The sequence below is a fragment of the Taudactylus pleione genome, unplaced genomic scaffold (genome assembly GCF_031769625.1).
Source record: "Taudactylus pleione unplaced genomic scaffold, aTauple2 ptg000468l, whole genome shotgun sequence".
Classification (NCBI taxonomy): Eukaryota; Metazoa; Chordata; class Amphibia; order Anura; family Myobatrachidae; genus Taudactylus; species Taudactylus pleione.
In genome coordinates, this window is record NW_028284870.1 from 305,854 (window position 1) to 332,779 (window position 26,926).

At 43.0% G+C, this 26,926-nt stretch overlaps 1 protein-coding gene across 1 annotated transcript in view; it reads left to right on the plus strand.

The window, feature by feature from the left end:
- PXDN (peroxidasin) overlaps positions 1–26,926 on the plus strand; it is a 147,933-nt gene that overhangs the window by 61,233 nt on the left and 59,774 nt on the right. Inside the window, exons 4-10 of the mRNA XM_088448851.1 lie at positions 233–304; positions 15,962–16,033; positions 16,125–16,196; positions 18,842–19,011; positions 20,020–20,137; positions 21,570–21,739; positions 25,827–26,099. Coding sequence (XP_088304977.1) covers positions 233–304; positions 15,962–16,033; positions 16,125–16,196; positions 18,842–19,011; positions 20,020–20,137; positions 21,570–21,739; positions 25,827–26,099 — 947 coding nt within the window. The remainder of the gene's footprint in view (positions 1–232; positions 305–15,961; positions 16,034–16,124; positions 16,197–18,841; positions 19,012–20,019; positions 20,138–21,569; positions 21,740–25,826; positions 26,100–26,926) is intronic.

Here is a 26,926-nt window from a genome sequence, read left to right on the forward strand (position 1 = left end):
CTGTGATGGTTGTACAAAGTATGTTTTGTGTGTCTGCTTAAAGTGCCTTATCACCTCAGTGTTGTTGCTAGTTCCTAACGTATGGACTGGCCACAATCCTGAATGAGCTCACAGATCTCCTATTGGTAGGCTGTAGGTCCACATTTAAGTTTTAGTGCCCATTGCCACCTCTTTAATCTCGTTACTGCTCTTTTGTCTGTATACTAATCCTGCTGATTGTTTCTTGTTTCAGCTACTTGTACAAGAATGAAATCCAATCCATTGACAGGCAAGCATTTACAGGACTTGCCTCTCTAGAACAACTGTAAGTGGCCATTGTCTTATTTTGTGAATTTGTCTTAGAATGGTTACGCAAACCCCCTTCTTGTTTACCTGCCCCTCCTGAGCATACCTGTAGCAAGAAGGACATCTCACAATAGTCTAATTTATATATCCTAACAATGAATGTTTTGTTCTATTTGTTGTGTCTATGTACTGTACTTTTGCTTGTATTACTATTGTGTTAAGTTTTATGTTTAATATTTTTTATTGTGTTTTGTATGTAGTTTTATTTTGTGTACATAGAGGCTGGGAGGTAAAAGTAATTGCCCACATTTGAAGCTTGGCGCAAGGTTTGAAATCACGCGTATTTCACATTGTACGTAGCTCTGCTGGGTGAGTCGCTGGGTGCAAGTTACTGGTCACCAGTCAGATCTTGCTGCTCAATACGAATGGGATGTGATTTAGTAGCCAGGTCACTACCACATTGTGCTTCTACTATAAAAACAGCTGCGCACATCACGGCGAAATAAGGTACAGTAGAGTTGCTAAATTTCCTGCATACCTCTATGGGGTATAAGGTACAATTAATCTATGTTACTGCCTGTGGATTACCTCTCTTACTTCTCGGACATCCGAAACTTCCCCACAAAGTACGAACAGTTTATATTCCAGCAGTATAACGGAGTCTGTTACGGCAGATTACATAACGCACTTTAGCAGCATATGAGTGTGTAAGACGCCTTTGTAAGGAAGGTGCAAGGTATTTTGGCACGGAGGGCGGATGAAGAGAAGTGAAATAGCAGAGCATATGCTGACTTTTTAAGAGGGCAATCCAATTAGAAGGCTGGAGAAATGGTCAGAATGCCGGCACCTCAACATTACATATGTTTTATGTTTGTCATACCCACCCCTAAGCTTCATACATTTTGTGCAGCCCGCCACCCCTTCTTTTAACTTACAACCCCCTTCTCCTATGCTGCCTTGAAGCTCGTTTCTGTATTTTTATTGTATGAGACTGTGAGCTGGCCGGGGGTACAGGCTGGCCGAATGGGCAGAAAGCATCGGAGATGCGAAGAATGTACTGTACATTGGATCAGCGAGATAGCTTAGTCACTGATTGCTAACTCCTTATTGCCAGATTGTAGATAATACACAAACACGCTCATAAAAACAATTTGTTTTTATATCTGTAACCCACTTTAAGGAAGTTACCTTTACTTAAATAATAATTTTATTGAATTAGTAAAATGTGTGAGTGCGCATTCAGAGTTTATATTTTTGTTGAAGCTTTGCAACATTGTGAGAGACTGAGGAATAGGGGGAAAAAAGGAGATGTACGTAGAAAGGCTTCCAGCAGTTTCTGAAAGCTTTCATGGATGGCATGGATAAAGGCTTCTGGTAGTTTCTGGCAGCCCTGCGTGAGTAATGTATAGGACTTATGTAAGGGGTGTGTGAGCAAGGAGGGAGATGCTTTGTGACAGCCACAAGAAGGAGTGGTTCACTGGCTGAGGTAACGGAAAAAGACAGGGTGACATACTTGTCACCTCAAGAGAGGGAAGGAGTGGATCAAGAGAAACAGGTGGCTATTTGACAGTCAAGACTGGGGTGGCTCAATGTCTAACCTGCCGGATGTCTCCTGCGATTGCATGAAAGTTCCTTTAGATGACTCTTCATCTTCTTTGCCTTCAGAGTGTGTGGGAGGCGAAGCCTAAGACAGGAAGATGGAGCCGGGCCCTGGCTGCAGGCCCCTTTAACACCGTGGGCCCTGGAGCTCTGCACCGGCTGCATCATCGGTAGTTCTGCCCCTGTCCCTACCACATGTGCATACACACTAGGGATAGTTTTGGTCAGGAGACATAACCTACTAGCATATTTTTGGATTGGAGTATACAAACTCCACGTAGTTAGGCCCTATGTGGGAATTGAAAACAAGACCTAAGTGCTGTGAGGCAGCAATGTTAACCAATACACCATCCCTGCTACTTTATTTTATTTGCTCAATCTTGGCCCCATCAGACTGCAGAATCTTCCCCAACTTGGCATTGGGCCTATCACATCTATCACATGCTTTTTGGCAAACACTAATTGAGATTTAATAAACAAATTATCTTATTTTTGACACCTTCCTATAAAGCTCAGATTTGAGGACTGCCAGTGCTTTAATCCCAAGGATATTTCTCCTACATGGTAGACTAGAGCGGTCAGAAATATCATAGGTCTCGCAAACAAGTTCCCTTCTCACATGGATGCTCAGATTTGGAGAACGGGCTGTTCTAGATAAATGCACAATTGTAGAATAACCTGTACATTTCTTAATTGAGTTGAACGTGTTCTGGGCAATGCAAAAAAGAATATATAAAATGTTCTTTAAACTTTATGCACTAATTAATTGCAGGATCTCCAACAGACCGTTGGTTCGATTTTGTCTTTTACAACCCAGTAAAATGTGAATGTTTATTCAAATTGTAAAGCGCAACAGAATTTGCTGTGCTATATAAGAAACTGTTAATAAATAAATAATTAATACATTTTTAAATCTACTGAAACATTTTAATTGTACACAATAAAACTCCAGTCAACGTGTGACCTTGAAAGCAACGAATTGCACCAATTAAATTGTCGGACAGGCACTTTTACGATGTTTATTGTACATCACTGAGAACTGCGGTCCATTAACACATGGATTGGGAACCTCAAGCCCGGGGGCCATATAAGGCCTGCAGAATCATTTGGTCTGGCCCTCGGAACTTTTTTCTGCTAGCCTCATCTGGCTAGCAGGGTGCCTAGAATGGCACCCTGCAGCCAGAACCTATGCAGCAGTGCCGCCTGAAGCGTCCTTAGGATCCTTCAGACGGTCACACCGCTGCCCTTACAGCTCCCTGGAGCATCCTCAGGATGCTCCGGGAATTGTTGTAATCACCGGCGATGGTGGCGCCTGCAAATAATGTTATATATATATATATATATATATCAAAATGGCCCTCAGCAGAAAAAAGGTTCCCCACCCCAGCCTTAACACTACACAGTTTCCTACACACGTCTATGGGCTGCAAGGGAAAAAAAGTAATTAAGCCTAACAGTGTAATAATGTTGTGTGTGAACTTTTCCTCTCTATAGGACAGGGATGGGCAAAATAGGTCATGCAATTGGATGCAGCGTGCTGCGGCATGTAGAGCACGTCTTCTGTCTGCAGCACATTCTGAAGATGCACCGTCTGTGTTAGTGCGAGAACATGACAGTGGCATTATATAGAAGAATAAAATTATGGGGGGGGGGGACCTGAAGCCTATTTTTGTATTTGGGCCCATTACTAGCCAGTGGGTAGGAAGTAGGGATGTGCGCCGGACCATTTTTGCCGGATTTGGATTTGGTTCTAATTCGTCGTCCGGATTTGGATTTGGCAAACTGCGGTGACTGGATTTGGATTTGGATTTGGATTTGGATTTTTTTACAAAAATTGACAAAAAAAGCTAAAATCACATAAATTGGTCTTTTTTTTTCTTCCTAGAGTATTATTAACCTCAATAACATTAATTTCCAGTCAATTTAGACCATATCACAGCTTATAATATTGTTTTCAACATTATTGGCCAAAGGTTGCAGTGAGCTGACTGGTTACTAAGCGACAAAGCAGCGGCACAACGACACAGACACCACAGTATAAAGCACATCTATGACACATTGCCACACAGCAGTGGCAGAAATGAAAAGTAGTGCACCCACCCAGTGGGGTACGGCCAGCAGAGTCACAGTATTTGTTTACAAAGTGGGCTACGGCCCTAGGAGTCACAGTGCACAATCTTATTAGCATTACACCGCACATAGGGCCTGATTCACATTACACCATAAAGTAGTGTCTCTTATTTATGTTACGACACACAGTAGTGCCCCTTTTACACAATGCCCACAGTAGTGACCCTTTTACACAATGCCCACAGTAGCGGTGTCCCTTACACAATGTCCCCCAGCAGTGGTGCCCCCTATGCAGTCCCCTTAGTAGTAGGGTCCACTATGCAGTGCCCCCAGTAGTATGCCCCCCATTAGCAGGCCCCCCCATTAGCAGGCCCCCCCATTAGCAGGCCCCCCCATTAGCAGGCCCCCCCATTAGCAGGCCCCCCCCAGTAGTATGGCCCCCCCAGTAGCAGACCCCCCCCAGTAGTATAGCCCCCCCCAGTAGCAGGCCCCTCTGTAGTATAGCCCCCCCCAGTAGTGCAGACCCCCCCAGTAGTATAGCCCCCCCCAGTAGCAGGCCCCTCTGTAGTATAGCCCCCCCCCAGTAGCAGACCCCCCCCCAGTAGTGCAGACCCCCCCCCCAGTAGTGCCCCCGGCCCTTGCACAAATAAAAAAATAAAAACTTACCTGTATCCCCGCTCCCGTGCCGTCCGCTCTGTCACACGCTGAGGAGGGAGCCGGAAGACAGAGCTCATGTGTGAGCTCCAGCCGGCTCCCTCCGTACAGCAGCCAATGAGAGTCTGTGTGACTCTCATTGGCTGCTGTGACAAACACACAGCTGCCGCTGGCGGCTGTGTGTCTGTGTCTGTGTAGGGCAGAGCGCTATCACTGTGCTCTGCCCTACACGCGAGGAGATCTGATGTCGGATTCTCTAGTGAGAATCCGACATCAGGCGGCCGCCGTTCGGCCCCGAACGGGGATCCGAGTCAGGCGGTGAACACCCGAACAGGGTTCGGGTGGACTCGGATCCCCAATGTTCGGAGCGGTTCGGATTCCACAGAATCTGAACCGCTCATCTCTAGTAGGAAGTATAGAATGTAAGCTCCATCGGGGCAGGGACTGATGTGAACGGCCATAGATCCTCTGTAAAGTGCATAAAGTAATACAGGTTGAGTCTCCCATATCCAAATATTCTGAAATAAGGAATATTTTTCGCATGACTGAGATAGTGAAACCTTTGATTTTTGATGGTTCAATGTACACAAACTTTGTTTAAGGCATACATTATTAAAAATAAAGTATAAAATGACCTATAGGCTGTGTGTATATGACCTATAAATGAATTTCAAGTATCTACACAAACTTTGTTTGAGTCACAACATTATTGAAAATATTGTATAAAAATTACCTGCAGGCTGTGTGTATAAGGTGTATATGAATCATAAATGCATTCTGGGTTTAGATTTGGGCCCTATTCCTAAGACCTTTCAATATGGTATACAAATATTCCAAAATACCCTTGGTCCCAAGCATTTTGGATATGGGAGACTCAACCTGTATTTACCCAGTTATAAAATAGTAAAGTAAAATTACCCCCATAACAAAGAACAGTAGAACGTTTATTATCTGAACTAATTAGGACCAATGTAATTTGTTTGATAGGATGTATAAAACTGTATGCATGTTGGATATTGTTTATAACTTTATGATACAATTTAGTTTTTAAGGACTAATATACCATTATTTTTTGCTCCTGTTGATTGTCTCTGGATAAATGGCAGTCTAGTAAATCGGCATTCTACTGTAATATTTATACAGGTTGAGTCTCCCATATCCAAAATGCTCAGGACCAGAAGTATTTTGGATATCAGACTTTCGTATTTTGGAATATTTGTATACCATACTAAGAATGGTACCAAGTCTAAACACAGAATGCATTTGTTTCATATATAGCTTATGCCAGAGGTTCCCAAACTCTGTCCTCAAGGCTCCCCAACAGTTCAGGTTTTAGAGAGATCCATGGTTGAGCACAGGTGACTTAATTAGTGCCTCAGTCAATTTGATTTAACCACCTGTGCTCCGCCATGGATATCTCTAAAACCTGAGCTGTTGGGGAGCCTTGAGGACTGCGTTTGGGAACATCTGCCTTATACACACAGCCTGAAGGTACTTTTATACAAGGTTTTTAATTTCGTGCATTAAACAAAATTTGTGTACATACATGAAATTAATTTGTTTCATACATACATTATACACACAGCCTGGAAGTCTTTTTTTTTTCTACAATATTTTTAATAACTGCGTACAAAGTTTGTGTACATTGAACCATCAGAAAGCAAAAGTGTCACTATCTCAGTCGTGCTCAAAACATTCAGAATCTCGGAATGTTCTGTATTTGAAAATGGGAGACTCAACCTGTATTGGCTCCTTATTAAAATAAGTTATTGTCAATTTATATATACAATTTCTACTTTTTTTCTGGTGGTTTGACGTGCAGGTATGCATACCACAGCTTAATACAGTTCACGCTTTGTATAATTTCCATGCGTGAACTAGGACTGGTGAAATAATGCCGTTTGATGTGTTTTTGTTTTTCGCAAATCTCATGCTTTACAAACCGCTTATAAAATCGTTAAAAAAAACGTGCAATCTTGTTTAACCGCACTTTATTAGATCTCCTTCTTGTTGGTATGTTTTGCATAAGCCTAACGCAGAGCATCATACCAAGAAAATGTCCCTTTCATGCGGAATGGTGGTGGGACATATTCCTGTGCTTTCCTGATCCAGGGGTAGAATAACTTGTCAAAATACGTAGATGGACCCATGGGGATGCAGTCAGGATACCAGTGGGCGCTATTTTGCCCGGCGATATCCCGACACTGACAGCCCGACAGGGGACTAAAGATGGGCGTCGAAATCCTGACGCTTATCATTAGCCCCACTACAAAATACCGACACCCGGCGAACCGAACGAAGGTAAGCCGGGTGTCTTAGCGTCTAGCTGCGGGGAGGGGGGGGGAGGGGGGGTGTGTGTGTTAAGGACCACTAGGTGAGGGTTAGGGGGCGGGGAGGGGAGGGTTAGGTTACTTACCAGCCCCAGTCGGGAATTAGGTCTGTCTGGGTTCCGCTGTCTGTATTTGATCCGGCGGCTATTCAGCCACCAGCATTAAATACCGATTCATGCCATGTGCTGGTCATTAATTGCTGAGCTAAGCTAGCTATAGAAATGCAATGTTCTATACTAGCCTGGCCTTATGCAGATTTGGTGGGTTCGCAGCAGGTATTCCTTCTCACAAATCTGGTGTTTGGTTAAATGCTGGGTAGAAATTAGAGACAGAAAATTCATTTTAATCAATGGGGTAGATGTATTATAGCGGCACTTACCGTGCCGCTATAACGCTTCCCGCTTCGCCTCTTTACCGAGGCGAAGCAGGAAGCACTACCGAAGAGATGTATAAACATCTCATCGGCCGGAGAGGGGGAGCGTTAACTCCCCCCTCCGGCGCTACCCGCTAGAGACAGCAGCGCATCAGCCTAGTGTGTGTCTCTCTCCCGGCCGGCTCCACTGAGCATACGCGGGATCTCGCAAGTATTGCGAGATCCCCGCGTGGAGCCCTGGAGTCGGTAGCCGCCGCAGCAGGGACAGCGCTGTCCCTGCTGTGGGGATAGGCTAGCGCCAGGCTGTAGCTGTCGATAACGACAGCTACAGCTGGCCGAACAGTCAGACGATCTGACCGTTCGTACATAGCCCAGGCTATCGGCGCTGCTATCTTGTAGATAGCAGCGCCGATAATGACAGGGGCGCATAGCGCCCCTGTCATTTACCGCCCAGACCCCCGTTCATACATCGGGGAGAAGCGGTATCAGCGCACATAACGTGCGCTGATACCGCTTCTGGGCTTCGTACATCTACCCCAATGTCTCCTCACAGAAAATAACCCTTGGCTAATGCCCCTATCTACAGCATTGCATTTACCAGTCTGTAAATTATGATTGACTATTCTGGTCACTTCTCTTCATGGTGGAGATGTACTTAGCCTTGGAGAGAGATAAAGTACCAACCAATCAGCACCTAATTGTCAAACACAGCCTGTAAAGTGACAGGAGCTGATTGGTTGGTACTTTATCTCTCTCCACTTTATCTCTCTCCATGGCTTAGTAAATCCCCCCACAAGTCTTTGGGATACTTAATAGACGCTATTCCATTCCCCTATTTAAAGACACCTGCCTCCATTAAAGTATGCGGGTCTGATATGTCCTTTTATAACACTTCCGCCTACTCGCCAGTCTATAACCATTAACATTGTTATTCACTTGCTTTACACAATGATTTATATTGTTGTGTTGACTAAAGTAGTAAGTTACAATGCATGCTTCGCGTGTGTGTCTCTAGATATTTGTTTGTGAGTTTGTCTGAGATAATACAGAACATGTCATTTACATGTTACCACACCTGTGTTTATTCCGTTTGGCAGCTGTTGTAACATCACAGTCAGCTCATTTATTCCAATGCTTCTTTACTATAAATATAAAATTATAGACCATTCTGGAGCAAAGCAAATTTGCTCCGTAGACTAAAGGCACACAGCCACCAGACGATTAAATTGAGCGATTGGACGATATCGTTATCATTCATTAATCGTTCGCAAATCGTTTGCAAATCATTTTGAAAAATGTCTAAAACGACCAGCGATGAGCACTCCTGCTGGTCGTTTAGATATCTTTCATTTTGCAAAGATGTTGTACAACCTGCCGATAACGTCAGGTTCAGCATGTTAGGAGATGATTGATGTACCTATACTGATGACTGCTCGTTCAGTGCAGGCACATCAGACTGTCTTTTAGTAGATGTGTGCCATAACTATGAGTTTCTGCTGCTTATATAATAATTCCATCTATTTCTTTTATATGCTACACTGTAACGTGGGCAATTCTGTCTTTTCCCATGAAACCCCTGCACTTGCCCCTGTCCGTGTATAGTGACACGTGTTCTTAGCAAGGACAAACTGGACATGTAAAACATTCCGCTCTTCTATAGTGTAGTTTGTTGCCTAAAGCAAGTAGAAAATAATGAATGGATTAATGTAGTGTAAAAACCTTATGCCAATAACTCATTCATCTGTCTTACACCTTACTAGCTCTCAGATTTCAGTAGTAATAGGCCAAACTAGCAAATTAGATAGTTTAGATTTTTTAGTTAATAACATATTATATGCTGGCCTTTATATAGTGCACTGTCATTATGACATTTTATACACATTTATAGCACAGTTTTGATAAATTTTTAAGTGATTCTAGAAGGCTCTGTAGTTGCACTTTAGGCAAAAAGCTGGTATGCTATTTAAACTAGGGGTGTGCACCGGCCACTTTTCGTGTTTTGGATCTGGATCTTTCTTCGTGTTTTGGATCTGGATTGGTTTTGCCAAAACCACCCTTCCGTGTTTTGGGTTCTGGGTTTTGTGTTTTGGATCTGGATTTTTTCTTAAAAAATAAAAAAAAACGCTAAAATCACATAAAATGGGCTTTTTTTTGTTCCTACGCTATTAATAACCCCAATAACATTAATTTCCACTCATTTCCATTCTATTCTGAACACCTCACACCTCACAATATTGTTTTTAGGCCAAAAGGTTGCACCGAGGTAGCTGGATGACTATGCTAAGCGACACAAGTGGGCGGCACAAACACGTGGCCCATCTAGGAGTGGCACTGCAGTGGCAGACAGGAAGCCAATCAGCGTTATGGTGCCCATTTGCATGTAGCACGAACCCGGGAGATCCGTGCTACATGCATCTGTGTGATTGGCACAGAGCAATGACAGGTCCGTGAGACCCGTCTGTGCTGCTGTGGTAAAAAAAAAAAACCTGTGTAAAAAAAGAAAAAAATGGCGTGCACCCCCCCAAAAAAGAGCAACCAGCCCCGGGCATTAGTAACCCAGTGCTGGGTGTGCTTAAATACAGGGGACAAACGACGTAGGGGTCCCCTGTACTTAAGCACAACCAGCACCGGGCTAGTCAGAACCAGCGCTGGTTGCCAAAATACGGGGGACAAACGACGTAGGGGTCCCCCGTATTCTGCGCAACCAGCTCTGGGCTCTGATCCGGTCCTGGTTCTGGAAATACAGGGGAAAAAAATTAGTAGGGTTCCCCTGTATGTTCCAGCACTGGACTTTTTCTAGCGGGGGGCTGATGCCACAGCCAGGGGAGCCCTTTCACCGGGCCCCCCAGCCGCAGCATCAGCCCTGACCGCTAGTCAGCCCAGGCCGGGGATTCCTGGAGAGCTGGGGACCCCCCCAATAAAGGTGTCACCCTCTCCAGGGCACCCCAGGCCCAGGCTGATAGCCCGGGGCTATCCCCGCCACCCCTGGTGGCGGTGGGTGGCGGGTTGATTGTGTGGTGTGGTGTAAATAAAGAATATCAAACATTGTCTTTACAAGTAGAACTGCAAGAACCACAAGTACCAGCATGCAGGGCATTAAGGGCCCACTAGTACCTGTAGTTCACCTGTAAAAAAAAAGTTTAAAAAAACACAGGACACACACACCGTGACAGTATAAGTTTATTAAACATACATACACACACACACACACATATGTACACATACTCACCTATGTAACATCGTCCACTTGTCCGGTAAAGTATCCATAGGGGACCTGTGAAAAAAAACATACTCACCATCTCCTATGCGAGGTTCTGTCCTCTTCTTTCCAAAGTAGGCATCCCCGGACTTGGCAAAAAAACAAAACGAAAACGCGATCCACAAACTTAGTACCGTTCTATAGAAAGGTACTTCCTGAATGAGAGCTTAGCGGCGGGGTATCACCATGGAAACCCCGCTGCTAAGCGTTCATTGGCTGAGAGAGGTCATCTCCCGTGTCTCAGCCAATGAACGGCTCCCTCCATTGTAGTCAATGGTGGGAACCGCAGGGTAAACTTTAATAACCTGGCAGCTCCCACCATTGACTACAATGGAGGGAGCCGTTCATTGGCTGAGAGACTGGAGATGACCTCTCTCAGCGAATGAACGTTTAGCAGCGGGGTTTCCATGGTGATACCCCGCCGCTAAGCTCTCATTCGGGAAGTACCGTTCTATAGAACGGTACTAAGTTCGTGGATCGCGTTTTCGTTTGTTTTTTTTGCCAAGTCCGGGGATGCCTACTTTGGAACGAAGAGGACAGAACCTCGCATAGGAGATGGTGAGTGGGGTGGCGGGGATAGCCCCGGGCTATCAGCCTGGGCCTGGGGTGCCCTGGAGAGGGTGACACCTTTATTGGGGGGGTCCCCAGCTCTCCAGGGATCCCCGGCCTGGGCTGACTAGCGGTCAGGTCTGATGCTGCGGCTGGGGGGCCCGGTGAAAGGGCTCCCCTGTCTGTGGCGTCAGCCCCCCGCTAGAAAAAGTCCAGTGCTGGTTCTGGAACATACAGGGGAACCCTACTAATTTTTTTCCCCTGTATTTCCAGAACCAGGACCGGATCAGAGCCCAGAGCTGGTTGCGCTGAATACGGGGGACCCCTACGTCGTTTGTCCCCCGTATTTTGGCAACCAGCGCTGGTTCTGACTAGCCCGGTGCTGGTTGTGCTTAAGTACAGGGGACCCCTACGTCGTTTGTCCCCTGTATTTAAGCACACCCAGCATTGGGTCACTAATGCCCGGGGCTGGTTGCTCTTTTTTTGGGGGGGGGGGGGGGGGGGCACGGGGGCACGCCATTTTTTTCTTTTTTTACACAGGATTTTTTTCTTTTATACCACAGCAGCACAGACGGGTCTCCCGGACCCGTCAGTGCTCTGTGTCAATGACACAGATGCAAGTAGCATGGATCTCCTGGTCCGTGCGTGCATCTGTGTCATTGAAATACACAGCAGCACAGACGGGTCTCACTGACCCATCTGTGCTCTGTGTCACTGTCAGTCACACAGATGCATGTAGCACGGATCTCACGAGTCCGTGCTACATGCAAATGAGCACCATAATGCTGATTGGCTGAGAGCCGTGACAGACGGCTCTGTCAGCCAATCAGTACTTTGCCCATTAAAGGCAAAGGCATTTTTTTTTAAATGACCGCTCGAGGCAAAACCTCGAGATCCGACAGCAGATCTCGAGGTTTTGCCTCGGGAGAGGGATCCGGGGCAGACAGGGAGATCCGAGCTTGGGCTCGGATCGCCCCGGATCCCCGAAGTTCGGGTGGGTTTGGTTCTCAGGGAACCGAACCCGCTCATCCCTAATTTAAACATGTAATAAGTTATTCTGCTATTGAGTATAAAAAAGTATTTTATTGTGACAGCACGTCATCATTTATGTAGTGCTGTAAACTAATACCCCTTTTCCACCAAAATTCCGGGTCTGACCCGGAGTTGGAACAGGGTTCCTATCTGGATCAGACCCGGAATTTATCCGGCACCGACTCGGGATATTCCCGAGTCGGTGCCGCTCACACCGCAGTCGGGTCTGCATAGACCCGGCTTTTCCGGCGTGAAAGTGGACGCTTGGAGATGACGTCATCTCCAAACGTCACTGAAGCCATACCAATCGGCCGGCTAGCGGCGCACTGCAGGTCATCAAGACCCGGAGTGCGCCGTACACACAGCATGGTGTTCACGGGTTACTCCCGTGTTGAACCCTGCTATTTACCTGGGTTGGATTGCCGGGTCACTCGATGCGGCGATCCAACCCTCACCCCTTTTACACCAAGGAGCTGCCCGGGTTAACCCTGCAATAACCCAGGTTTTAGCTCCGGTTGTAAAAGGGGTAAAAATTATTTATTTAATTCCCTTTGTAGTGAGCTTAGTTTAATTTTGGGGACAGGAGGATGACCTTGATTTTTGGTAGTTCACAATGAGCCCATGGAAAATGGTAGACACAACAACCCCATTGTTATATGTACGTATACTGTATATTTAAAATATTGTCTGTAAAGAAGTGATGGTAGCTGATCTGTATAGGAATGTATCCCCTCGTTACCTATTTATATATGACCCATAGTGAACAACAGTGTGTGGACCCCTGACTGTTTACTATCTGAACTTTATAGTCACCGTACCACAACTTGGAGGTGAGAAGAATAGGGGGTAATAAGTGTAATGTACATATGGGTGACACAGTACCAAAGTACAGAGAAGCACCATAGATTCATTGCTATATTCTGTAGTCAGAATAATACAGTGCTTCTCTGTAATGTTATGTGACATTGGGACTATAGTGCTTACCATTAATATTCTCTCATACTTACACGGTGATGTGCTGCTATTCTACACCCCATATTCTGACCCTCATTTTGCTCTATTTTACACCATCCTAAGTGAAACGTGGCCAAAGTGCTCTATTGGCCGCACATGCGATGGCCTAATTGGTAGTTTATAATTTAATGGACAGGACCCATGGTGCAGACACACGTAACGATTTTGTAACCAACGATTTTATGTCAGATTTTCCCTTGAAAAAGTGAACAATGTTTTGAAGTGTAATGAACGATTTTTACAACGATTAACGAAAAATGTCACTTCCCTTAATGAAAATTTTTCTGTCGGACAGTCTGAAATAGACAAAAAACTGCAAACTGGATCGCGCTTGAACGATTTTTTGAACGATAACGACGTCGTTAATGACAAATCGTTCAAAAAATCGTTACGCGTGTATGCACCTTAACTGAATAACTGGGATGGTGGGTGCATGCTCTGTACATTTATATCACACAATACAGGCAGGCTTGCAGTGTGGCAGTATAGCAGTGTTGATTGTGGATGTGAAATGTGTTTAACAACTCAATTCCTATCTCCTTAATGTCTGTCTCTTCTTTTCACTGTAGCTCTCACCCTGCAGCTCACTGCCAGTGACTGGTAGGGCTCTCTTGCTTGCTTCTAACATTTATATCCCTAGTATTTACTAACCGGGAATATTGAATGATCGTTGATATAAAGTAAATTCTGTTCCATGTGTTCATTGTTCACCTTAAATGAAAATGTATAATTCTATATATTTTTTACGACTACAGTATCTACAAATATTTGTCTTCCTATTGTCTTTGCTTCATGTAGACAATGCCAACAACAGAGATTGTACTGCAGATTTACGCTTCTTTCTATGCAAAATACATTTTCATTTGCAAAGTTACAGACTCATCTAAACAGCCACAGGGAATAGCAGAAAGGACGGAGAGAGAACTAGTTGCACGATTTTAGATTTTTATGATCAGTGTTGCAGAATAATGTAGCCCCTTGTCAGGATATAAATATCTACAATGACACCACAATTGCACAGTAAATAGCAGTTATTGGTCACTGGTGTAAGTGAAGCCCAGTAGTCATTAGGCTTCACTTACACCAGTGACCAATAAAATATTTCCCAACTAGTACAGCTGCTAACACCCCTTCCCCCTTCCCCCTTGCTTTATGGACTTACAAGAAGATGTATCAAGCAATGTATAGAGTGGAAAATGGCAGCCAATCAATTTTTAGGTAACATTTTATCAAGTAAATTCTATAAAATCATAGGAAGAATCTGATTTAGTAGCTATGGGTAACTTGTCCACCTCTCACCTCTTTACACTGCTTAATCTACCCTATGTATTTTGTGGTCTTTGTATACATAAACAAAATAAAATACTGTAAATTCGATGCCTTTAGAATGAGAGATGAGCAGTTCAGATTTACTTGGTTATGTTCAGATCTTAAAAATGGGATCCTATTGGCTATCCGGCTCTCACGTGTTTTGGTTCGCCGATAAGATAAACACGAACTTGCTCTAATTTTGGGAAAAGAACAGAGTCAAAACTGAACCGCTCATCTGTATTTAGAATGCACCTAGGTGATTGTGAACCACAGGTGAGTATGAGAGACTGGAATGGTTGTACCCGTGTGTGTGTATGTATATGTCCTATCTATCTATCTATCTATCTATCTATCTATCTATCTATCTATCTATCTATCTATCTATCTATCTATATATATATTCCACAGTGTAAAGAGGCACTCAGAGGCTTCAGTATAAAGTGAAAAAAGACTCACTTCGGGGTAACTTTATTGCGACCTGTATGTCACAATAGAGTTACCCCGTAGTGGGTCTTTTTTCACTTTATACTGAAGCCTCTGAGTGGTGCCTCTTTACACTGTGGATTATCTTTGGGGGAGCAATACCCATTAGGAGGGCACCGGAGCCTTTTGAACTTCATGGACTGGTGGGTGCAGTGTCTTCTCTGGATTGATAGAGATATATATATATATATATGTGTGCGTGTATTTAGATATAACATTACATTGCACACCCTTTCTTCATTAGGTATACAACGTTCATTAGTTATACAACAACTTCTATCAGCCGTTATTCAACACCCACACCTGCATACAGGCTGTGCCTACGTGCTTACAGGCAGTACCTACATGCCCTCAGGCTTGTCGGGTGTACCTACATGCCCCTAGGCTTACCAGATGTACCTATGACTATGTGCCTACATGCCCCCAGGCTGTACCTACATGCAACCAGGCTTACCAGCTGTACCTACATGCCCCAGGTTTATAAGCTGTACAGTACCTACATGCCCCCAGGCTTACCGGGTGTCTGGAGGAGGTTTATATATAACTGCACAGTTTGTTCACGTTATCACTGATATTTACCATGAAATACCTATTTCCCCTACAATGCTGATTTTCCCAAATATTGCTTTTTATGGGCTAATTAAATTAAAATTACAACTTCTATAAACTCTAATACACAAAGTAATAGTTTGTCACATTCACCATTTCTGTGTATGTGTGTAGAAGGATTTGTAGGTTGCTAGAGCATTAGGTTGATTTTCATTAATCTTCCATTAGCATAGTATGTTACACTTGAATTGGACTGTAAATACAGAACCATGAAACATACATGGCTCAGATCTATTCCCTGACAGTCCATGAGCTAAATGCCTGGGTCTTCATGGCTGAACTTCTAACCCTAACTGTAGTTGATTCATTCATTTACTGGCAGCACATGCATTCGCCACAGCAATGTCCATCTGTAATTTTCAAAGCTTTTAATGATATGATATTTATTTGCAGTTACCTTCATGTTAACCACATTGAGACATTAGAACCAGAATCTTTCCATAACCTCCCCAAGCTTGAAAGACTGTGAGTTACCAATGTTACTGCTGATTATTACAGATTCAGAGTTTAATGCTTTGCACACAAGTTACATCTTTGTTGCATGCATCATTTCCAGGTTTTTACATAACAATAGGATCACCCACTTGGTTCCTGGCACCTTCAGTCAGCTGGCGTCTATGAAAAGGCTGTAAGTATGTGCAGCAACATGGTGTTCTTGTGTTACTTGTAGAGGGGAATTCCGCCTTCAGGCAGCACGGTCTTCCAGCAGATTTTGTTTTTGGTGTTGGAATTGGAAATAGCAATGAACCTGCCCTTTGCACTGACATGAGCATATCCTATTGTCCTATGCAAAGGCAACACAAGTAAAGAAATCTGCCTACAAGATAAATGAAATAAAGGTGCAATCTCTCTTTACAGCTGGAGCTTTCAGTTAAGGTTTTTCTGTATTATGAAAAAAAAAAAAAAAAAAAAAAAAAAAAAAAAATATATATATATATATATATATATATATATATATATATATATATGTGTGTGTGTGTGTATTTATGTATATATATAATAATATACACAGTGCATCCGGAAAGTATTCACAACGCTTCCCTTTTCCACATTTTGTTATGTTACAGCCTTATTCCAAAATGGAATAAATACATTCATTTTTGTCCTCGAAATTTTACACACACAACGTGTAAAAATAATAGTGACAACGTGTAAAGAGTTTTTTTTTTTTTTTTTTTTTTTTTTTTTAGATTTTTGCTAATTAAAAAAAAAAAAAAACACGAAGAAATCACATGTACGTAAGTATTCACGGCTTTTGCCATGAAGCTCAAAACTGAGCGCAGGTGCATCCTGTTTCCACTGATCATCCTTGAGATGTTCCTACAGCTTAATTGGAGTCCACCTGTGGTAAATTCAGTTGATTGGACATGATCTTGAAAAGGCATACACCTGTTTACACAAGGTCCCACATTTGACAGTGCATGTAAGAGCACAAACCAAGCATGAAGTCCAAGGAATTGTCTGTAGACCTCCGAGACAGGATTATCTCGAGGCACATCTTGGGGAAGGGTACAGAAAAATATCTGCTGCTTTGAAGGTCCCAATGAGCACAGTGGCCTCCATCATCCGTAAATGGAAGAAGTTCGGAACCACCAGGACTCTTCCTAGAGTTGGCCGGCCGTCTAAACTGAGCAATAGGGGGAGAAGGACCCTAGTCAGGGAGGTGACCAAGAACCCGATGTCAGAGCTACAGCATTCATCTGTGGAGACAGGAGAACCTTCCAAAAGGACAACCATCTCTGCAGCAATCATCAGGCCTGTATGGTAGTGTGGCCAGACGGAAGCCACAGCTTAGTAAAAAGCACATGGCAGCCCGCCTGGAGTTTGCCAAAATGCACCTGAAAGACTCTCAGACCATCAGAAACAAAATTCTCTGGTCTGATGAGACAAAGTTTGATCTCTTTGGCGTGAATGCCAGGCGTTATGTTTGGAGGAAACCAGGCACCACTCATCACCAGGCCAATACTATTCCTACAGTGAAGCATGGTGATGGCAGTATCATGCTGTGGGGATGTTTTTCAGCGGCTGGAACTGGGAGACTAGTCAGGATAGAGGGAAAGATGAATGCAGCAATGTACAGAGACATCCTGGATGAAAACCTGCTCCAGAGCGCTCTTGACCTCAGACTGGGGCGGCGGTTCATCTTTCAGCAGGACAACGACCCCAAAGTACACAACAAAGATATCAAAGGAGTGACTACAGGACAATTCTGTGAATGTCCTTGAGTGGCTCAGCCAGAGCCCAGACTTGAATCCGATTGAACATCTCTTGAGAGATCTGAAAATGGCTGTGCACCGACGCTTCCCATCCAACCCGATGGAGCTTGAGAGGTGCTGCAAAGAGGAATGTGCGAAACTGCCCAAAGGTAGGTGTGCCAAGCTTGTGGCATCATATTCAAAAATACTTGAGGCTGTGATTGCTGCCAAAGGTGCATCATCAAAGTATTGAGCAAAGGTTGTGAATACTTATGTACATGTGATTTCTTAGTTTTTTTTTATTATTAAATTTGCAAAAATCTTAAACTTTTTACATGTGGTCTTTATGGGGTATTATGTGTAGAATTTTGAGGACAAAAATTAATTTATTCCATTTTGGAATAGTTTTATCTTTTCCCCCTAAACACTTTATTTTATAATGTAGTTTATTCTTAGCATTTTTTTCTTTTCATCCTTACTATTGTACTTTTTGGGATGTCTTCACCTATTCTTTCCTTATGCTCCTCCGGTCGTGCTTATATACATGCATACATACATATGTACGTACACACACACAAATGTGTCCACATACATCTATCCTCCGTGCACTACAGGTCACATTACAGATAACACATGAGCGCAGTGCGACTCTGTAGTACTGAGCATCTTTTCGTGCGATGAATCGGACGCACAAGGAGCTTCTGCTGATTAATGATAAGAAGCGTGCCTATATTCTGTGTGCCACTGCGGCTGTATCTGCATGTGAAATGCTACGTTTCAGTGTCAGCAAACAATTCGCATGGAGATGTAACAGCAGTCACACACAGAATATAGGCATCCCGCATATCATTTTAATCAGCAGAAGCTGCTTGTGCATCCTATTTGCATCACTTTGCGAATAAGACACATTTTAAGGGAAAGAGTTGAATGAAACGTTGCTCCGCGCTACAGTCGCAAAGCGTTCACTTGTTATGTGTAACGCAACATGTAACCCATGTGGACATATCTATAGATCAAATGAGCTGCATGTTTTCCAATGGCCATACCAATTGTGGTGTATGCATACCATCTCAAACAGGAGACTGGATTCCAATGCGCTCCACTGTGACTGTGAAATCCTTTGGCTGGCAGATCTTTTAAAGATTTACTCTGAATCTGGTAATGCTCAAGCTGCCGCTACTTGCGAGTACCCACGTAGGCTCCAGGGAAGATCCCTCTCCACGATAACACCGGCAGAACTGAACTGTGGTAAGTTACGTATGATGGCTCAAGACTTGCCCGGCATTCTTACTATGGAATGTTCTGTTTCATATTGTATAATGTGCTATATGTTGTAAATATCTGATACAGTTAAAGAAACTAGACCCGGTGCAGTGTTGGATGTAAACTGGGCATATGTCGCTTTAAAGAAGCATGCGCAGAAAAAAAAAAAGTGTACAGTATATTCACATGCAGAGTTGTATGCGTCTCATAATTCAGCTTGCCTCTATGTATACGCCTGGTTTGTTTCTAGTCGTCGTCAGTGCAGACTTTCACTTAGCCTATACTTGGTTTAGAAGACGCACTTCCAAACAGTCATAGCCCGCAGTTGTGCCTACACGCCCTCCGTGAGCTTACAGGAGAACATTCTGGTGCACCCCAGTTACGGCTTTTCAGTTGTAACTGTAGTTGCAAAGAATAGACACAGACTCTGCTTCACCAACTCTTGCTTTTGCACAGTTCCAACATATGCACTTTGCAAAAGCACTCAAGATACACTCTGCAAACAGGCTTTCGTTTAACTCTGCAACAGTCACTCTCAGTATGTGCAGATTGCTCTTTATAACAATATACATATGATAACTAATTATCAGCCCGTCAAAATAACGGTACTTTCTCGCTGCAACGTAAAGTACCATTCGAGTCTGAACCATGCGTGTCTGATCGGAGCAACAATTGCATTGCTCCATTGGGCGCCATCTAGTGGCCGCCAGCGCTCTGCAAACTTGAATTTCCTCCCGTAGAGGTGAGGAACAGTGTCAGCCTTATATAATAATTATATCCATTAACAGCTTTTTTTGGTAAACGGTGTTGAGCTTGCAGGCATGACTTAGAAGTAAGTGAAGCTAATTATTTCACATTTCGAAATGCAAGTGGTCTGCAAAGTGTTTTAGTCCATTTAAAAATTTACAAGCCTAGTGCATCGTTTGTGCAGAATTTAAATCTTTAATAGGGACTATTTGAATAGAGCAAATATAATTTCCATTTACTATATAGAGCGGCCAAGGATTACATCAGAGCCTCAAGATGTGGACGTTACCTTTGGGAACACTGTGTACTTTACATGTCGAGCTGAAGGCAACCCCAAACCTGAAATTATCTGGCTCCGGAACAAGTACGTTTAATGGAAATCAGTGGCCAGGTTTTGGTGCCAAATTATACTTTTGAAGAAATCCTATGTCATGGTATAATCTCTTTGTAAAATATGATTACAGTTCATGTAAGCATGTATGTTTCTGAGCACGGAAAGGTTAACGGTAAGAGGAGAGGTAAATCACCTGCGGAGTTGGGGGCACATCTGGGTCACAGTATTTCAGATCCTCTAGATTGAAACTGTTCTCCCCTTGTTTTCAGGTTAATGAGATTAACATTTTTTTGTGATGGTGAAATTTGAACTTTCCCTACAGCTGTGCTGTTAGCGTACTAGCAAGCAGACTCTTATCATTGCAGTCTCAGAGGCGTACTATACATATCAATGTTCAGCACTAACAGGGGTGTAGACGCGCTATATTATTCATACGGGATGCAAAAATGCCGACCGCCGGCTTCCCGACTGTCAAAGCCCGGCAGGGTACTAATGACAGGCGTCGAAATCCCAATGCCTGTCATTATACCTACGCCGGGATCCCGACGCCCAGCATACCGAACGAAGGTAAGCCGTGAGGAGGGTTAGGTTAGGGGCTCCAGGTGGGACTTAGGGTTTAGGCACCCCCCCTGGGAGGTGTAGGCTAGAGGAAGAGGAGTTAGGCACGCCCCCCCCCCCCCCCCCCCGAGAGATTTAGGTTTAGGATGGGGGGGTTAGGTTCAGGCATTTGAGGAGTTAGGGTTAGGCACCCCCTGGGGGAGGTTAGGGTTAGGCACCCCCCCCCCCCCCGGGAAATTTAGGTTTAGGCTGCGGGGACGGGGGGTGTTAGGTTTAGGCACTTAGGAGGCCGGGTTAGGCACCAGGGGGGGAGGTTAGGGTTAGGCACCCCTATGGGAGGGTTAAGGGGGGGGGGTTAGTGATCCTTACCTTAATCCCCTGTTGGGATCTTCATCTTCACTCCTGCTGGTTTTCCAGCGTCGGGACTTGAACTGCTGGCCATTCATACTGATTCCGTTCATACACTGGATTACCAACCACATTGACCTAAGCATGGTGACCTTACCAAATGCTTTAAGGCAAGGTCTCATTTATTTTTTATTGAATGGCTCTTAAGTGTTTCATTTCTAGCTTCTATAAAATCAGTTTTGATTATGAATTTTTTTTTTTTTTTTTGTAAGCGGGAAAACAGCGTCAGTGGTTATTTGCCGGAAACCTGTAGTTGCAGCTCACTTTTAAAATGCCTGTGCGATTAAATGTAAATGAAAATCAATAGAGGGATATTTAGGTTAATTTACCGACTTTTTTAGTTGTTGATGCTGCTGCTGTTACTGTGATTATCCACCTCTTTATTATATTACAGTCTAAAGAGCTTTTAGTCACTGGCAAAACCTTAAACTATGAGGTGTGAAAATGAAAACATGTACCGCAGAAAGTGTATTAATGAAAAATGTTGTCAATGTAGAAACGAGCTAAGCATGAAAGATGACGCCCGCCTGAATCTCCTAGAAGATGGGACATTGATGATCCAAAATACACAAGAAACTGATCAGGGAATTTACCAGTGTATGGCAAAAAATGTCGCTGGGGAAGTGAAGACTCACGAGGTCACCCTTCGATATTATGGAACACCAGGTAATCGTTAAGCTGCTGTTCTAATTAAATGACCTTTTCCATCTCCAAAGTTGTTTTTATTAGATTGCACATGTCACCCTGCAGCCTTTATTATATAGTTTGTTTGTTTTTCTGTTCTGTTCATCCTTGTTTATATATCATCACTTAAACCATTTATTGTCACTACCCTGGCACATAATCTGTACTGTAGGTGTATTTGTACAACTGCAGAATGGTGTCCTATTCTGGACCATCACAAAGGAAAAACTCTGCTGGATTATTTAAAGACATGGATGAAAAGTCCCGAATGAAGGCAGAAAGATAGTCGTTTATTTAGTAAATCTTGTTGGAGGGTGCATACATGAAAGTACACCATCTTTTTTTAAGCTGCCAGGATTTTCTCTCTAATTGCAGTAATCTTGATGCTGCTAGTAAATTTAGTATTCAGTTTTGTACAATAATTAATAAATAAAAATGTATATATTATAATTTATGTATATTTTTGAGTAAACTGCCATAGTTGTATAGGTCTCATGACATGTACCACTGCTGTTTAGCATATAGTATAATATTTGCAGGGGCGTAGCAATATTTTGAAGGGGCCCCTGCTCCATTTCTATCTCTCCACAGCATTTGATTATTTCGTGCTCCATTGTAGTGCCCTAGTTCACATTATACCACACCCTGTCTTCCGTTCATATGCCTCATTGTTATGCCCCCAGTTCACCATACATCCCATTTTAGTGCTGCCCGTACACATTATGCTACATATTCCATCTAGGTCAGATTATTACAGTGCCCCCAGTACATATTATGCCACACTGTAGTGCCCCACTTAATCTTAATCCACTCTGTATTTCCCACAGTTGATATTATGCCACATTGCAATACCCCCAGTTGATGCCTCATTACAGTGCCCCAATTCATATTGTGTCACACTATAGTGCCTCTAGTCCATATTATGGAACATTACAGTACCTCAGTTCATATGATGTAACATACAAGACAGGAGTTGGTCAGTGCACATGTTTACTCATACCATTAATTAGTATGATCCAAAGTATAAAGCCGAATATATCGAAAATCTATCTGTTGTGGAGAGTATAATCAGTTCCACACTACAAAGACAATCCTTAAGGTGTTCGGCGGTGCTCCCCAAGAGTCATGAAATGTAACATAGACAAACAGAAGAAAAAAAGAAGACTCTTTATTTGGGGGCACTCAGATTATAATATGTAATGTTTTTGGAGTGTGGAACTGATTATACTCTCCTCAACAGATATATTTTTGATATATTTTGGCTTTATACTTTGGATCATACTAATTAATGGTTTGAGTAAACCTGTGCACTGACCATCTCCTGTCTTGTATTTTGACTTTTCAACACTGATTTTATATCCGTTTCAGGGCCAGTGGCACGGTTGATGTTTGAAGAATCTTACATTAAATTCATAATCAATACCATATCCTTTTTTTTATCAGCGTGTAACATCCTTTTATTTAAATTGTTACTTTACTCTCTAAAGAAATATTATTTTTTCTCATTTTTTCACTGGTCATCATCACTTCTCATTTTTTATTTTTCTACGTTTATCTGAAATATACTCTGGTTGTGCGCACACCAGATCCCTATTACTGGAACAGCCACCCTCCATATACATACTGCGATACAGGTATCCAATACTTTTTCTTCACTGTGTCTCCTTAGAGATAGTGGGGTTAACCCCACCAAGGGAATCATTCCCCCATATCTCCCCATAGGGGACACAGCCTTTTCCCTCCTAGTACCTCTATCTGGGTTACTTTTTCTGAGTATTCACTGCCAAGTGCAAATGCTCAGTGAGAACCACAGTGGACTGGAACAGAGAAGATTCATTTTCTTTTTTCTTCTTTGATCATACCTATCAAACTACCTTTTTGGGTAATACCCACAGGATGTGTATTTACCAATGAATGGTTAAATTATCAATATTTGGAGAGATTATAAACTGTTATGTGGAATGAATTCATCCTATTTTCATTCCAGAGATATTGATATTTGGCTAAATATTATTTCACCCAATTTTTTAGGCTGTGTTTTTCTTTCTTATATACAGCTGTACACTCATTACCCTATCTCTACTATCAAACATACTATCTGTAATCTCATCAGTCCCAAACTTTGTTACCATACACTTTAGGATTAGAGACTCTCATCGTTTATTTTCTGCCAACGGGCAAGCAACCGACAGTAGATCTCCATCCTAAATAATTGTGTATGCTTTTCAGAACTGACACTATACAATTAGTACCAAGCAAGAGGAAATAAAACTCATATATGATCAATATATGTGCTTTTATCTTTGGAGATTTATCAGCTTATTTCTGACAATATATCTACTGAACTTATGCTGGATAATGCACATAATGTTATACAGGTATTTGTGTTTGGGAAGCACTCCTCTATATATCATTTCATTTTCCTGCAGCCGTGCAACCCTTATATCGATACGGGTACTATTTTGTCAATATTTTGTCAACACTAGAACAGGGGTGCCTACATGTGTACTCTGATATTTTTTGTTGTTGTACTTTTGCCGCCGTGCAACACACAAAATATACAAGATATATACAAATGTACTGGCAAAAAAAGTTTTTAGAAATGACGTCATTTGGCTCTCATGATTATCTCATGAGTGTGAATTTCTCGGTATTGAGATTGGTACATAAGAGATATTTTCTCTTTGTGATACAGAACTGTATATTAGTAGTGATAGATCATAATACATGATCTTTATTTAAAATCCCTTTTACTCGTCTGTCGTTTATTGTATTCAATTGCATAACCTTTTTTATCTAAAAGATGTAATAAAAGCTACGTTTTAGAAGGATAACATTACATACTGTATTATAATCTGAGTGCCCCCAAATAAAGAGTCTCCTTTTTTCTTCTGTTTGCATATGATGTAACATGACCGTGCCCTCCAGTACATATTATACTAATTAGAGTGCCCAAAATTCAGATTGTCCCATTACGGTGCTCCCAGTACATTATAAAATCCACTACACACCCCTCTAACCTTTATAACATGCATTACACACACCACTCACTGCAAATTGAATGTTTCCCCATTAGACAGCCTTTATCCTACATAGAGATCTGATAAGGGATTGACCTCTTATCTTCAATTTATTTGCCAGTGGTGACTCCCTATTGGCAGCTTATGTTCTTACACAGCAACCTGTGCCTGCAGGGCCTGCAGAGAAGGTTGCAGTTTATAATGAGTGCAAAGACCAGGAAGATTGAGCAGTGACCAACCAGCCCTACTTCCTAATGTAGAAAATTCAACTTTGGCTGGAGATCTTCATGTCAGCACTCTCTCCCTTTAAACTCAGAGGTCAATTCCCACCCCCGGCTCACTTCACAAAGGCTGTAATCAAGGCTGGACTGGCCCAGAGGTATGATTATGGGTATGATTCCATATTGCCCACATTGTTACTCTACTAGTGCTTCATTAACTTGGCAGAGCAGGACCCTGAACTGGTAGCTGACATGGGTCTGTAGTGCTGCATACCCCACAGTAGGTCCTTTATGCCCCAGTCCTACACTGAGTGTAATCAATGAGGAGCCTACTATATGACAGTGCCAGGCTCACAGGTTAGCTCAACTGTGCCTGTGAGGGTGAAACAGGAGTGCGGGAGATTAATTATCTCAGCTTGGAGCTTTACTGAGAGGAAGAGACTGACACTTATAGGAACACTGATGAATCCCCTTTTCCAGGCTGGGCAAAGGGATGGACCCAATTGCTTAACAGGCAATTCTAGCAACTTGGTAAACAATGACTTGGGTTTGGGGCCCCCTAAGCCTCTATACCCCATAGCAACTGCACCCACTATAGCTACACCAATGCATATTTGTTTGACCTTAGTGCATTTTGTCATATCTGTGAGTGTGCCAGTCGCAAAAGGTTTGTTAATTCACTTGCCTTCATCCATGTCGCATGTTCCATGGGACAGAGACATCTGTGCTCCTGGCACAACTCCATTGTCACTAGTACAAAAGTAAAAAAATGGTATTGTCATTGCAGACATGATAGAACGTGATTATATGAACTGTTCTTTCAAACAGCCAGGCCCAGTTTTGTGATCCAGCCTCAAAATACAGAAGTATTGGTCGGTGAGAGGGTCACATTGGAGTGCAGTGCGGTTGGCCAACCACAACCAAGGATCACGTGGACTAGAGGGGACAGGACCCCACTGCCATCGGATCCCCGCATCAATATTACACCGTCTGGAGGGCTCTACATTCAGGATGTCAATCAAGAGGATAGTGGGGAGTACACATGTTTTGCAACGAACACTGTAGACACCATCCACTCAACTGCTTACATTATTGTCCAAGGTGAGTCTAGATGGATTTGCCCTTACTGCTCATTTTGTAATGCAGAACAACAACATAGGACTTTAGTTGCACACTGGCTGCCTTTGTTATATAACCTAAAACAAGGTGCAGGCATTCTATATGCTCCCCGGTACCCCTCGGCCAGATAGAAGGGCGCCTATATTTGCAGAGAAGAGCGCTTCGCAATGCTGTATTGTCACATCAAGTCCAACCTCCAACCACTTTAAACCACCCTTTTTTATTTTCTTCTAAAACACTGCTTGGTTTATTATCATGTATTCCTTGAATTAATGATGAGTGTGAGGGAATAATGCTTGTATATAAAAAGAACCCTTAATCTTTCAAGATGAAAACTATGTATGCGAAAAAAACCTGTATGTTCAGATACTTTAAGAGGTTTCTTTGCGCTTTTTCTTAGATTTACCAGATTGTAAATTTTTTATTTATTATATTCTGAAGCGTTATCAATTTGACAGCAGATTAGTTTTTATATCTGTTTTGCCACTGGGAATCTGCGGAGACTTTTTGGGAGGAAAGCCGCAGTATTGTTCTTGGTGCGATCCCGTTTTGTGCTGCAGGAATTCATTTGTTAGGAGTGCAGATGTAGATCTCTGAGGGGGGACGGCCGTGTCGTGCTTATTGCTTAATAAAAACATCAATGCATTTTACAGAACTGCAGCATTCTCTGTGTTTAGCAGCTGTGAGGTCCCAGGTTCCCGGTCAGGCTGGCTGACCCAACTGTTTTTATCAGCGTCCCCCCCCACTGCTTAATCAGACTCCCACTTTAGCCAGCTGGCTCTTGTCCATTGTAGCAGATCAGCAAGAAC